Source organism: Ramularia collo-cygni, assembly GCF_900074925.1.
Source record: "Ramularia collo-cygni strain URUG2 genome assembly, contig: RCC_scaffold11, whole genome shotgun sequence".
NCBI lineage: Eukaryota > Fungi > Ascomycota > Dothideomycetes > Mycosphaerellales > Mycosphaerellaceae > Ramularia > Ramularia collo-cygni.
Window position 1 is genome coordinate 369,936 of NW_019716265.1, and position 14,569 is coordinate 384,504.

Below are 14,569 nucleotides of genomic sequence, written 5' to 3' on the forward strand. Positions count from 1 at the left end.
GGCATCAAGTTTGCTGTACAATATCCCGTGGCGACATGCCCAGCATTGTAACGGATTGGAAGGATAGGATGGGATGGGATAAGATAGCGTTGATACCCGGAAGCAGAATTGTACTCCTATTGCAGTGGTGTTGATTCTTATTTCTTTCCTGGGTTACGGATCGCGGCGGCTTCGTCCTCCAACGTGTCGGCAGCTCTCTTCTTCGTCCCGAGGGTGATGTCCGCAACAGCATTGACGGCTTCTTCAAGAATCGACTTTTCGCCCTCGATGACTTGCACGGCCATGGCTCTTCTCTTGTCGCCAGTGCCAGCTTCATCGACCGCCATGGACTGGGACTCGGGCGAGTACATTGCATATCGATAGACCAGCACCGTTCGAAGTAGTTTCTTGGCGTCGATGGACATTTCAGGTTTGGGCAGCTTGTCCTTTTTCTTCAACTTGTCGAATTCCACCTTTGAGGTTGCCAGGAGGTTGAGCAGAACACACAGCTCTTCGGGGAATTGTCCGTCCTCGTTGTCTGCGTGTGCGATATCGTAGCCATCGTCTACGACTCCTTGCTCTTCACCAAACTTCCATCGCTCGTCTAGCTCGTTGGCTGACAGTCGGAGTTGTTTCTTCGCACGCTCCTTGATCAAGCTCGAGGTGATTTCAACCACGTCGTACTTGGCGTAGTTGTCTGTCACATATCCATATCGCCGGAGCACGTCTGCTCTGGGTAGCGGACCGTAGTCGTTGAACAGCTCTTGTCCCGCCTCGACAGGCTTAATCGTCTTCATCACCACCTTGTCATCCTCGTAGAAGAGTTTGGCATTGTTGCGATCCGCATCAGCGTTCAGCATATCCGCAAGAGGCACCATTCCTTTAGGTAGTAATCCCTCCTCATCCTCGTCTTCTTCCCATCCATCCTCTTCATTCTTTGATCGATCATTCGAAGCCTTCTCGAGATCGAATGCGTAGGCCATAATGGTGCTTCCCATTCGGTGGCACAACGCCAACAGCTCTTCGTTGTTGCGATTTCCGGTGTTGGCGTACTGGCCGATGATGGGTATGAGCTGTTCCGTGAATGTAGTATCTGCTCCGTCTTTGCCAATCTTGTCGACTACGGCGCTGCCTTGCAAGTGCTCGAGATCGTCGTCGGTCCAGTACATTAGAGAGTCGAAATTTTCAGGCAAGACGTCGAAGTAGGATTTCCACTGCGATTCGGAACCGCGGAGGTACTCGTAGACCATGGCGACGATCAACGAAAGCCATGGATCGTTGATTTCCTTCTGGGCTGCTTCGGGGAGAGAGGAAGTCTCTACTGTGAGGATGGAAGATCGCGGGATGCTGAAGAGCTCCTCATCTTCGCTGAGATTCTCCGTGGCGACTAGAGTAGTGTTAGCGACCATGCCGGTGGGTTGCAACTCTCTGTGATCCTCATACCTATACCGCGACCAGCGCCAGAGGATCTCAAGTCCGCAAGCTGGATTCGGGAAGATATCGTTGCGCCGTTCCCTTTCAGCCATGTGAGAAAGCGTTCGGATGCTGTGGAGAAGTCTTTGTCTTCGACCATTGTGTTGGGTCCTCGGGATATCGTGCAGAGTGCATATGCAAGGACACGAAGAAGATGTGGAAGTGTGGAAGTGGGTGGTGAAAATGCCCAGGCATGACGGCGCTAGTGCTGGAGATCGGCAGAGTTGCAGCTGCTCTCGATACAGGGTCGGTGTACGAATTTTGAGGGTCGGGTCAGAACACGGCGCGAGCACGTGAGTTCTGATTGATGGGGGCGCCATCAAAATGCTAATTAAGAAATTAGTTGGGCAGCAAAGTATCCTCGTCCTCGTCCACGTCCTCGATCGACACCGTACTTTCCCTGTTCCTGATAGTGCAAGGTCTTACTTAACCTCACCTCTCACGTCCTCATGTTCTTTGATGAGTCTCCCATCTCTGTATCCCATTTTCAGGATTCTTTCTCCTGTCTCCAGATGCGTTGCAGACTGATGGCAATGGACGAGAGGGGAGGGTTCAGTACATGTACTTGACTTCGCGGAAGTGGTGACCTCATTCATCACCGACTGCGCTTCAACTCCAAACATCGAGCAATCCCGTGCTGGATGGAAGCGAAACCAATCAGTATACGGCTAGCACGCGGCAAGCGATCCGACAAGGCAGTAATACGAGCCACGGTGCTGACCAACAGCCGACAGTGTATTGGAAAGGTAGCTAGAGGAGATGGGTTTGATGGCAGCAGGATTACTTGCACCAGTTCGGTTCGGACAGCGATTCCAGGGATTTCACTCGTATAAGCAAGACCGACAGGACTAGTACACTGTTTTCTGGTCGTATACAGATGGTGAGATCGAGTCAGCGGTACTGGATAGTAAGTGGCATTGGATGGTCAGTGGTGCTGAACGGTCAGTGTTACTGGATAGGCCCGCATTCTCACTAGATTACGCATACATCAAACTCCATTGGCTTCGCTGCTAAAATGCAGATTGCATTAAAACGGACCATTGGGAGACCATGTGACCAATGACGCGGAGATCCGGCGACAATACAGTGGCATACCGCTTTCTTTTTCGTCCATACCGCTGGTTTGACTTCTTAACTAAATTGTCAAGCTGAAAGATCAACCACATCATGAAAAGACACCATTCTCATCATAGAGACCAGCTCGTTCAGGGGATGGGCACATATATGATAGTGCCCACCCCTTGCCTCTCCCCTTTCCTCTCTTGCATGAATCCACAAAGATGCGGATCCTAACCCCAACTGCGCTACTGCTCTCGGCAGTTGTTACGCTTGGTGCTGTTCATGGGGGTCGACGTGAAATTCAGCAAACCTCAACTGCTACCCAGGCGCTCGTGGCAGAATTCGCCAGTGCTACGCCGCAAGCCACGAGGCCCTCTCCTACAATCGACCACAACAAGCCCTCGAAAAGCAAGGACAAGAGAGCGCTACTCGCAGCTGTACACCAGGCAGCCGAAGATGAGTATAAACGGAAATTCCACGAAGACGACGACTATGGCAGATGGGCAAAGGATCCGAACCTCAACAGAGGGCCTTACTGGAGCAAACCGTTTCGATCTATACTCTATGCGCACCCTAGTGAGTGGCAGTGTCCAGCTTTACATAACACGCAACTCTGCATATGCTGATGAACTCCTCAGACAAAACCGTGATCGACCGTGGAGTCGGCCAGGCTAAAGCGTGGATGGCGGATGACAGTGGTTACATTCATGACAAGACGGCCGATCTCGCAAAATTGACGGACAGGGAGAAGCAGAAGATCGGCTTGATGCCAAAACTCAACAGAAGGCTCCGTTAGTGGATTCCAACTCTGCAGATAATTTCGCACTAAGCTGACTGCTGCACAAGCACCCCGACCTGGTCACCCTGAAGACCCAACCGCCCTAGCAGATCCACCCAAAGAAACGAGCACGTCCAAGAAAAAGGCCACCCCCAAGGAAACGGGCACGCCCAACAAACCGGGCAAGCCCAACAAAACGGATATTCTCGACATCTTCACCCACAGAACCAAGAAGAATCTCGCTTCAGCCACAGCCACCACTTCCGCAAGCCCGGCGTTTGTTACCGTTGACGGAGTCAAAGTGTCTGTTGTCCCCAGCGCAGAATCAACCACTCTCTCGGATTCACTTCGTTCGCTCGCCACGGTGAGTGGAGTGACGATAGCTGTCATCACTGCACCCACAACCTCGGAATCCAACACTGCAAAAGCAACATCTGGGAATTCGCTGCGAAATGCATCGCCAGAATCGCCTCGTTCTACTCAATCACACCAAGATGACATGACTCCAGCCATGTCAAAGAGAATGGCCCAAGCTGGGGGAAACCCAATGTTTGCGGGAACCTTTTTAAACGAACACGTCGGACGGGTGATTATACGCGAAGCCATGGCAGCTGTCCACTACGGGGAAATCCCTTACAATGAAGCATTGCCCATGTATAGAGCCTTGTCGCATCTCCCTGCATCAATAAAGCCAGGCCGTGCAAAAGGACTCTGGAGAATAATGGCGAAAAGTCTCGATCGCTGGCGTGAAATTGCGAGTGAAAGAGGAATATCCCTGGAGGAGGCATTGGATAACCTGGCAGACCAAGCAGCGGTGAACCCTCAGAAGGCTATCAGACAGATACTGCGTAATCAAGAGATGGACCTAGGAGATGTTCCAGAAGAAATTCCAAAGGATCCAAACGCTCCAGAGGATCCAAACGCTCCAGAGGATCCAAACGCTCCAGAGGATCCAAACGCTCCCCCAGAAGACAACCCAGGGCCGGCTCCCAAAGATCCAGACGTTCCTCAAGATCCGGATGCTCCCAATGATCCAATTCAACCAGAGACTCCTCCAGAAGTTCCTCCAGAAGTTCCAGAAGTTCCTCCAGAAATCCCAGACGTTCCTCCAGAAGTTCCCCCAGAATTTCCAGCACCCGTCCCTGAAGTCGCAGCTCCCCTTGATGTAGTTCAAGTACCAGGCTCCGAGGTGATTGTGAATGCGGTCACCGAAGGAGGCCTGGAGGCAGCAGGACAAGGAATCGGCAGTGCCATAGGAGGTGAGGCCATTGGAGAAGGGCTTGCAATTGGGGTGGGAGAGGGAGCAGCTGAGGGAGTTGGCCTTGCGGTTGGTGAGGCCGCCGCCGGTGGAGCTACAGAAGCTGCTGTTTTCGCGGCTGAAGGCGCTGTGCTCGGAGCTGAGGTGGCCGGTCTCGCACCGCTTCAATTAATCCCCATCGTAGGCCAGATTATTGCTGGCCTGACGCTTTTTGTCACGGTATGCATCGTGTCATGTGCTATTGTTGTTGGTGACTTGATGCTGATATGATTACAGGTCCTGACTGAGCTCCTCTTGCACCTTCTACACCGTAGTAAGTGCCTCTCCTAGATCTCACCAGCAGAAGCATCTTGCTAATTCAAAGCCTAGACGAACACCCCAAGAATCCCGGTGGCAAACTCCATTTCGCCTGGTCAGTCGAGCATGCATGTCCAAATACTTTGTCCTTATCAAGGTCATTTCCATATCATTGCTAATCTCGACCGCGCTTCACCCTTAGGGATTGGGATGGCATTCCATACCAATACGATGACCAGCACCCGATGCTAGACCAGGGATCGCGCCCTGAGCCAACACCACCTCCGACCGGATGCGACACCTTCGACATGGAAGATCTCGAACGCCGAGGCTGGACAACGACGCAGTGAGATTTCCTCTTCCACCGCGTAACAATTACCTCTGACCATTCACCTTCCTACAGATATGCCATGTACCCTTGCCCAACATTCATCCCCAAAGAATGTGCCAGCGAGTGGTACTTGGAATTCTCCCTACAGCACGCGCTAAAAGACCGACACAACCGGCGCAATCCCGTCTACTGTTTCGAAAGCGTCCCCTTCAAAACCACCCACCACGTAGAAGAATACGAACAAGCCGTCAAAGTCGGCCGTATTGCCGATTACAGCCAATACGCGGGCCACGAACTCGCCGATCTGGATGGATGTCTTGGTGTGGATGCAAAGCGACACGACAAGGAGATGAAGAAGGATTCACCGGGTATTGATCAGGATGTCATGGTTACGCATAAGAAGTGTGTGGAGAAGTTTTTGCCTAAGATGAAGCATCATAATATTGAGGATAAGAAGTGCGCTTCTAAGGAGGAGTGTMAGGCTATTACTGATAAGTAAGTTTGTGTGATTTGTGTCGATGTTGGGAGATGGGTGTACTGACTAATGGTTTTTTTTTAAACTGTGTAGATGGATCCACAAAACGACTGGGTGGCCTAAGGGATGCAAGAAGGCTGAGCCGGGTTGTTGGTAAGGTTGGGAGGCTGGGGATTACGTATATACGAGGCATTGGCTTCTAGGCAAAATTTGTCTATTTGTACCTACATATGGGGGCATTGATTTTGTATATGAGGATATATATACTTGGTATCAGATACGCACACATATAATGCGAATGAAGTTGTGAGAAATGGAAAGTATGTACATGTATTTTGAACTTCGAACAGTCATAACCGCCATCTCATAAACACATCCGTGTTAAATAGGAACGTGTGAATGCATCATAACTCAACTTGAGTTGCTGTATAACAACATTTCGGCCATGACTGTTCGTTCAGTTTTGATGCGTTGATGTCGATGCGTCTGATGTCGATGTGAAGAGCGAATTTCGAGAGCTTTTTAAACGTCCTTACCATCCGCTCTGGACCGGTCAACTTCTAGTGGTTCAGGATGACCAGATCAATCGCTGAATGCTTGGTTGGTTGGTCGGTTGGTTGGTTACATCATCTGTATTCCATACTTAGGTAACCTTTTCGAGTACCAACCAGGTGCTTTGAACTCAGGAATCACGTGGTTGTGTCTCACCACAGCGGAAGGCAAGCCCAAGCGGATGGCGAATGCCTTCAACTGGGTCTGTATGTATGATCCACAAAGACCGTCCCGACTTGCTGCAATGCGATGCGACAGAGCGTGTGGCTCAATGACCGTCGAGTAACAACGCTCTACCTTACCCCTATCAGCTCATCATACCACGCCTCTACGCGAAGACCATCTGGCAGAAACTACTACAAATGCTACAACATTTCAATGCTTGTGGATACATATATAGGGGCTGAAATTCACTTGTAGATAGGCAAGCAATCAAGTCATCAATTTTCACACTTTCGCCATCCTCTCCTATGTTCACCCTATAATGACTACTACATAAATCACCCACATTCACGCAATAGTAAAATCACATAGAACATACCTCTCACTTACACCCAGAAAACTTTCAAACGCTACCAAGTTCGGCAAAGAAAGCAACATCAAAACATGGCATATCCATTATAACGAGACCACCACAACAATAACGAAAGTAAAAAACATGCCACCCAAGAAAAGAATTTCCTCCACACCACACCCAACCAACCACACTCAACACCGAGTGAGCCGCATAAGAATGAGCTCCAAAATATGAACATGATCCCCCCCAATAATCTCCCCAAAATCCCTCAGCTTCCACCTTAACGGCACCCCCCGAATCATGCCCCATCYCCCCCGATCATGACGCCAAAAAGAAACCTGTACTCCATCCGCATCATACCAGCTCAACACCTCGGCGAGCGTACTTGCCAAATCCTGGATTTGTGCGAAATGCTGTGATGCCTCCTTCCAGCGGACTCGAACAATCATTCTCGGTGGTGGTTGATAGTAAAGGATATAAAGAAGAGGAAGTCTTGCGTTTTCAATATTCCTCCGCGCGATTCCGGGAGCGGGATGGCGGAACGCATTCGTGTTTTGGGAGTTTGGATCTAGGAATTCTTCGATGCATTCATTGGCCACAGTGAAATTCGGCGTGGTCGCGACAGAGGCCATCTCGGAACCAGGGGAGGAGGGGTCGGGAGACTAAATCGGTTTGGAAGGACATTGTTTTCTCGCCTTTTTATGCTTCTCGCTGGTTGGAGGTTTTTTGGGCGAGGGAAGGAGGGAGTTGATGGTATACGAATGGTATGGTCTTGGAGGGCGGGAGTAGGGGGTGATTGTATGCTGAAGTACTGGAATGTCGGTGAGCTGGATCTTTGATTTTGCGTCTGCGATTGTATATATGCAATCAATGATCGGATGTTTTGCCCGAATGGTATGTGCGTGCTTCCTCGCCAGATCTCTCAGAACGTTGATGAGAGACAGGTGGGAAAATCTGAGATTTGGCCGAGACCGATCGATCGATGCATATACACATACACATACAAGAAAGGATGTATGTATGGGATTGGGGATGGAATGAGTTTTGACTTTGTTAATTAAGAAGAAGAAGAAGAAGTAGAAGAAGAGGGAGAATAGGTAAGAAGAGGAAAGAGAGGAAGAAAAGGAAGGAGAAGAAGAGGAAGGAGAAAACGAGGAAGGAGAAAACGAGGAAGGAGAAGACGAGGAAGGAGAAGACGAGGAAAGAGAAGACGAGAAAGAAGAAGAGGAGGGAGAAGACAAGGAAGGAGAAGACGAGGAAGGAGAAAACGAGGAAGGAGAAAACGAGGAAGAAGAGTCCCAGGCATACATCGACTTCCATGTCGCTAATAAACTAGCAGTAGTCGTCCTAGATGGGGTATCAGGGAGTCCTGGCTAAATCATCCCATCCAGACTAAACTAAACTAAACTCTTTGAGTTATTCCTTCTTCTCCCATTCTTTTTTTTTCCTTCGAACTTCTCACGCTCTTTATTTCCCAATCTCCCAGCCTTTTTCCCAGGAAACCGCGCCGAGGAATCTCTTAGGTACCCTCGGCCTCGGAATGGAGTGGCGGTAGGTAAGTGCCCGTTGTTGAGTGAGATTGTTGATCGAAGCGGAACGGGGTTTCGAGACTTTGTTATAAGCAGACTTTGGATAAATATGGCCATACGGTGTCAGTGTTGGACTATAGGTACTTTCCGTCCCTTTCTATCGTGTGCATTCTACATCTCCATCTCATTTTCCCGAACGAAGAGATTGGTAGACGAGACAAGTGACTACGAGGGTATGAATGTGGGCTTCTTGCAGTCACTAGACGTATACGAAAGCAATGGTAGATGCTATGGCCTGTCCAGGAGGAAGGAAGGCAGGCGTGTAGTCTCACTGGCGAAGTCTTGAAGTCGTGCTTACTTCTGATCATGTCGATGGTTATAAGGAAATGCAGAGTGGAATTGGAATGTCGGTTTCCCATCTGGCTGGATTGGATACATGAAGCGACGATTGTCCATCTGTTAAGGATACTGGCGGTACTAAGTTCAGGGGCTTGCCGTGGTGAAATCAAAAGCCTTTGCTTCACACCTCCCCCTCGACTTACAACGCTATCAACCCACTCCACCTGTAAATCTCACTGACACGTCACCCACGGCTTGTGCTCGTTGGGACAGTACATGGGTACYATACACACAGCCAGTCCCATATGAGCCCAGCAATGACCGCCGTCGCAGCACGTCTCTCCGCTACATTGCTCTAATTGCGAGCGAAGGATACGTCAGCTCAATCTCACCTTTCTTTCTTTCTTCTCGATGGGACGGACACACGTACCGCCCTCTCCCTTACATTCCCGCTTCGCCGTGCGACGACCGAAAAGGTTGGGAGTGACCATCTCACGTTTCGTTTGCTTTACGGGAGGGTGAGCTGGGGGGAGCTTATCGTCAATTGCTGGATGGCTGGGGATCTGAGTGAGATCTGGCTTTCGATCTTTGAAGGGATCTGGGGCGCATGTGGATTTTTGGCCTTTCCCTACGGGAGGACACCACAGTCCCATGCAGCATTGATCTTTGGTACATTCTTCTAAAGTAGGATGGTGGTGTTAGAGAGACATATTTTCCACTCATTGTCGTAGTGGTTTTGGGGGTTTTTTTTTTAACTCTGTGATTCAGAGGATGGGGTTGAGATGACTCACTGCCGTTCTGTTTGCAGGCCCTCTTGAATAGGGGATTAGGGTCGGAGCTCGAGACCTGTGCGTCGGATGGGATGGAGGCGACGTCAGTAGTGTCGTCTTCAAAAGACTCGTGCAAGAGAGAGCCAGGGAAGGCCGCGACTGTGGCCGCTAGGGCCAGGAAGAGGAAGGAAGGCTTCATTTTCGGCTTTGAGAAGATACGGGAAAGGGAATTTCGAGAGAGAAATGACGTGGAGGAGTTCTTTAGTAGTTTTGTGCGAAGTTTGAAATGTGTACATGTTTTTCCCTGGCCGTCGTGATCCGGTAGAGTTCATGGCTACCGCGGTGCGACCATGTAAAGGCGTGGAGTCGAGCAATCGAAGAGGGGATGTAAAGAACAATCCAAAGAATCCAATTGGCGGGACAATGCTTTCTACGGTTCCCTTTGGAGAGCTAAGCGGCACATGGCTGCCATGGTGAAGATCCGCAGCTTTGTCTGCTGCCCTCGGTCTCCGCTTTCCATCTAAGTCCCGCTTCATTCCTTGATTCTGTAAGTACAGCTACGTGTCACATTCATCTCACACTATACTCGAGCCCCGTATGAAGCACTGAACAACCATTTGCGTTTATCGTGTGTTCTACCGGGCGAGCTCTCCTACAACATCCTCTCTCACAATTACGAGGCGGTCCGGCAACATATCATGACTGACGTAAGTTCTGCAGAGCTCGGTCTTGACAGATGTTATTAGTCGAAGTTCGTTCGGCGGTCTTGAGATACTCACAAGAAAGTATTGGKGATATAGACTTGCTGTAGTATCTCACCTTTTCGGGGGATCCTTCGGCTTTTGATAGGAGCCACCGGTAGGAATAGTCGGTTTGGTAGGATCCAGAAACAGATCGGCATCGCGCCAACTGGAGTCTCGGTGGTAGGTAGAGGTGGTCGTAAGGGTCACCGCCAGGAGGCCGGAGAGTATTGATAGTTTCATCTTGTGGATGACGATTCTCGACAAGTGACTGGGAATATCATTCGAGGCTCTTGCAGATATCTATGATCTCCGGTAGTCGCGCAATAGATATCAGGCATACATGGGCAATGCTGCTAGAACCCGGGATATCTTGGCGGAATCCAATCAGCCTTGATGATCCGCTAGCCCAGCCTTCCACTGCCCAAGGCGAGAGAAGTATTTGGGAGGTCATTCCATTGACACTACTTCCTGGTCACGACGAATGCTTATCGAATGATCCAGAGCCTGTCTGACACGGTAATCCTGCCAGCGCATCTTCACGGTCAATTGAGTGGCGCGTCGTTCCTCTTTCCCATTCGTTTCGGCCGGATGTGTACGTCTCACAAACTCCAGCCTTGTGATGTAAGCGTGTTTAGTCCTTTAAAACACGCGTGTCGTGAACAAGTAGAGCACGTCGAAAGACGTGGTGTAAACGCACTAAGTAGAGAGCATTCTGTTCTCTTGTATCGTCGAGCTCGCGAAGTGACATTGACGCCTGCACATCCACTCCGGCTGTTCGAAAGCTGGGCTCTTTCCATTCCATCCGAGTCGTCGTTCAAAGGAGGAAGTGGTGAAGGAATACCTAGAGGTCGTTAGCGCCAGGCCTGATTTGTTGCCTGAGGTTAAGCGAGTATAAGCGAGACCTTCGACCAATCAGATACGGCGCTAACAGCCCCCAGATATATCACCACCTCACTTCCTCCTTCAATCGAAAGACCATCTCGGCGTCCCTTCAGGGGCGGGAACCGCTGAGCGCTCAGACCCTAACGACACCATCACACTCATCACAACGGAAGGTCTACATATGCTCTATCAACGTGTGCTCGAGGAGAATTCAGGCGGGAGCGGTACGACAGGCGTTCACATTCATTGCATATGCACATGTTCACCACAGGAGATACCAAACAACCAGATATCTAAGGCGCTTCCTGGATGTGGAGAATGTTATCAAAATGCACGTTCAGAAGCGGCTCTCGTCATATATTGCAGCTAGGCAGCAAACGTGCGACATTCCCACTATCATGGCGACTGYACAAACACATAACATATTCACCACAATGGCCCATGAAAGTACGGCCGTACACATCTCTACCCAAGACGACAACAACAAAGCTTCCACCCATTTCCAGTTGTGCTCTGGAGGAGGAGAGCCTCCCAAGCTACCGTGCCGAAGAATTCTTTCCCGTACATCTGGGTGATACGATCAAGTCGCGTTATCACGTCATCGGCAAACTGGGCTACGGTGCGAATTCGACCGTGTGGTTCTGTCGAGACATTCAGTGAGAAGCATCTTGATCTCTGCCTACGTTGATAGGTCGTCATCGTCTGATACCACTTTGCAGGAATGACCAGTACGTTATTGTGAAAGTTTACCTCCGAACTCCCCCTGGACGTGTCAACCGCGAGAAAGCGGCATACGAACACCTAGCGAATCTGAGCACGACACATCCAGGGCATTACAATGTTCGACAAGCGCTTGACATCTTTGATCTTTCGCGCCCTGAAGGCGCAGTACATGTGTGCGTTGTCCATGCTCCGCTCCAATGTACGCTCTACGACTTTCAAAGACTTCATGGTGTTCCTCAAGTATTGCCTGAAGAACTTGCGAAGATGGTAATGAGTAATCTACTCGAAACTCTCGACTTTCTCCACACCGAAGCGAACCTAACACATTGTGGTATGTATAGCAGTAACAACGCATAATTTACTCCGAGTAACTAATTCTTCCCATGAATAGACTTGAAGCTTTCCAACATCATGCTTCGCGTAGAAGATGAGAGTATCTTTGCTGATTACGAGAAAGCAGAAACCCATAGTCCAAGCGATCGAAAGTCCATTAATGGAGAAAGAACTATCTATGCTTCTCGTGCTTTCCGACGTCCTCGGGCGAATGCATACGGCCAACCTGTCCTATGCGATTTCGGTGAAGCTCGCATTGGCGTTCCGCAGGCTTATATCGAAATTCAACCGGAAATATATAAAGCGCCTGAGATTTTGATGCAATTTGAATGGGGCCATTCAGTCGACATCTGGAACGCTGCTTGTCTAGTAAGCCATGTCCTTATCTTTTACCGCTGTCTATCATTGGCAAAACACTGATCGATGTTTAGCTATGGGAGATGCTCGAGACCGAACATCTATTTGATGGTTCAGACAGCGAAGGATTACACAACAATCGCTACCATATGAATGAGATTGTGGGATTACTCGGCGAACCACCCCAGACATTTCTGCGTAGAAGTCCACAYGCAAGTCGCCTTTTTGATGAGACTGGTAGGTCGTCGCCTAGAGGAAGATCTGGCTGTGTTCGAGATCAGAGGTGCTAACCATCACATCTCTGATTAGGAAAATGGAATGTAGACCCTCCTATTACCTCCTTGTCGTTGGAACTCCGGTCAAAACGCCTGGAAGCGGATGGTAAAGCAAAGGTTGTTGATTTTCTACAATGTATGCTTCGTTGGATACCCGAGGAAAGGTTAAGCGCGAAAGAACTTCTCCAGCACCCCTGGCTATCAGAAGACAGCGGCTGAAAAGCATTACTACGTGGAGGGATTTCCGACCTTCCTATTCCTTCCTTTCGCAAAGCAATCTTGTTACTGCTAGTGACCTCTAAGACGCCATTATCTGTAGCCACGGCTCCTTGAGAATTTCCGTAGCTCGTTTTCTCTCCTCCGGAATCCATTTCAACATGGTTCGTACGAAGTGAAGGAAGGACTCCTTGTTGTCGCCACTCAACGACAGCTGGACTTGATCCAGAGATACTGACGGCACTTGTACACCGCCCGCGCCCTTCCAACAGCCTGATTTGTGTTAGAGCGCAAGAGAAAGATCCAGGCACACGAAAGAGACTGACCTTGCTTATCGAAGAYATTCTTCGTGACATCACTGCGACGGAGGTACTCGAGAGGTGGAAGTCCCAGGTAAGCGACCATTTCGGCAACGTGGTCTGTCGCAGAAGTCTCTTTGTTTGCATCCATGGCACTGAACAAGTGTCGATTCTCCAATAGATCCCAGATCTGTGAGTCGGGTCAGACGTGTTACTCGGAGCTGTGTAGATACTGATAGAAGTTACCAGCACAGCGACATTCCAAATGTCGACCGCTGAGCTCCATCTCATGTTGAACAGGACTTCGGGCGCGCGGTATAGTTCGGGTTGGATGAGTCCCGTATGGAGTGATCCAATTCGAGCCTCGCCAAAGTCGCAAAGAACCGGCTGACCCCAGAGTGCGTCCTTGGGCATTCCTAACCTTCGAGAGCCGTAGATTGTTCGGGCATCGTCAATGACCTTCGCTGGTGAGGGTCTTTCGGCTTCAGATATTTCGAATTCCGTGAAGAGTGATTCATCATCGACGGTCAGCATGATGTTTGACGGGCTAATATCTGTCTCAGGTCAGGCGCTAAGCTACCAGGACACAACAACGATTTCTCACCTGTATGTATTACTCCTGCTTCGTCGTGAAGGTAGGATAAAGCGCGCAATATATTAGAGAGTGTCCATTTTAGGAGTTGTTCTGTAAGCTTTCGTGATGGACTCTGGTATTGTAGCTCTCGAATCGTCATGTGCATCGGTTGCTGGACAAGGCATAAGTGCTCTCCGATCGGACCCTTCACTGTGAAGGTGTCGAGGAGACCGCGAATGAAGAACTGGCCGGGATGTTGTGTAGTCAACGAACTAACATGTTCGTAGAAGCGTAACTCTCTTTGATTTTGATGAGATCGATTCGCTTCCCATGTACATACCTTGACAGCCACAAAGCCAGTTTGTCGAGTGTCTCGGCAGAGCCAGGAGGTAGAATGAGCACCATAGCCCAGCTTCCCTACGACTTGATACTTGGATGCCATTACATCTCCAATGCGGACTGGATARAACTGATCCGGTCTGTACCAGGGCAGTCGCTCTTCCTCAAACGGCAGTGAAGGATCTATTGCTGTGGTCCTGATGGCAGCTTTTTGGCCACGGCCGATCCATCTTATGGTAGACAGATAAGGCCTTCGTACTGTCCGAATCATCAATAAGCTGATCCTGTCAGGTCCGTAGAAAGCTATTCTGGCAGAGCCGAAATCGGAATGCACCAAGTCTTGTTGCTGCAGTACGTGGGCCGGCGTCTCGACGATTAAAATAGAACGTGGACGTCCACGCTATGCTTGATAAGGATTGCAAAGGTGAGGAGCGCGGCAATCACGCGACGCCCTCCCTCGCTCCTGTCGAC

At 49.9% G+C, this 14,569-nt stretch overlaps 4 protein-coding genes; 2 read left to right on the forward strand and 2 right to left on the reverse strand.

The window, feature by feature from the left end:
• Positions 1–137: 137 nt before the first annotated feature.
• RCC_07228 (related to SET domain protein) lies at positions 138–1,552 on the reverse strand (the record flags this gene model as incomplete). XM_023772486.1 has 2 exons in its annotated part: positions 138–1,366; positions 1,423–1,552. 2 exons carry the CDS (start codon positions 1,550–1,552, stop codon positions 138–140), a joined length of 1,359 nt encoding a protein of 452 aa, XP_023628254.1.
• Positions 1,553–2,732: 1,180 nt separating this feature from the next.
• On the forward strand, positions 2,733–5,807 carry RCC_07229 (uncharacterized protein; the record flags this gene model as incomplete). XM_023772487.1 has 8 exons in its annotated part: positions 2,733–3,087; positions 3,150–3,302; positions 3,358–4,766; positions 4,824–4,860; positions 4,917–4,959; positions 5,047–5,190; positions 5,248–5,670; positions 5,744–5,807. 8 exons carry the CDS (start codon positions 2,733–2,735, stop codon positions 5,805–5,807), a joined length of 2,628 nt encoding a protein of 875 aa, XP_023628255.1.
• A 5,484-nt stretch (positions 5,808–11,291) lies between these two features.
• RCC_07230 (related to serine/threonine protein kinase) lies at positions 11,292–12,889 on the forward strand (the record flags this gene model as incomplete). XM_023772488.1 has 5 exons in its annotated part: positions 11,292–11,638; positions 11,702–12,036; positions 12,097–12,407; positions 12,470–12,632; positions 12,705–12,889. 5 exons carry the CDS (start codon positions 11,292–11,294, stop codon positions 12,887–12,889), a joined length of 1,341 nt encoding a protein of 446 aa, XP_023628256.1.
• Positions 12,890–12,968: 79 nt separating this feature from the next.
• Positions 12,969–14,369, reverse strand: RCC_07231 (related to serine/threonine protein kinase; the record flags this gene model as incomplete). XM_023772489.1 has 4 exons in its annotated part: positions 12,969–13,159; positions 13,213–13,375; positions 13,432–13,739; positions 13,790–14,369. 4 exons carry the CDS (start codon positions 14,367–14,369, stop codon positions 12,969–12,971), a joined length of 1,242 nt encoding a protein of 413 aa, XP_023628257.1.
• Between the last annotated feature and the right edge of the window lie 200 nt (positions 14,370–14,569).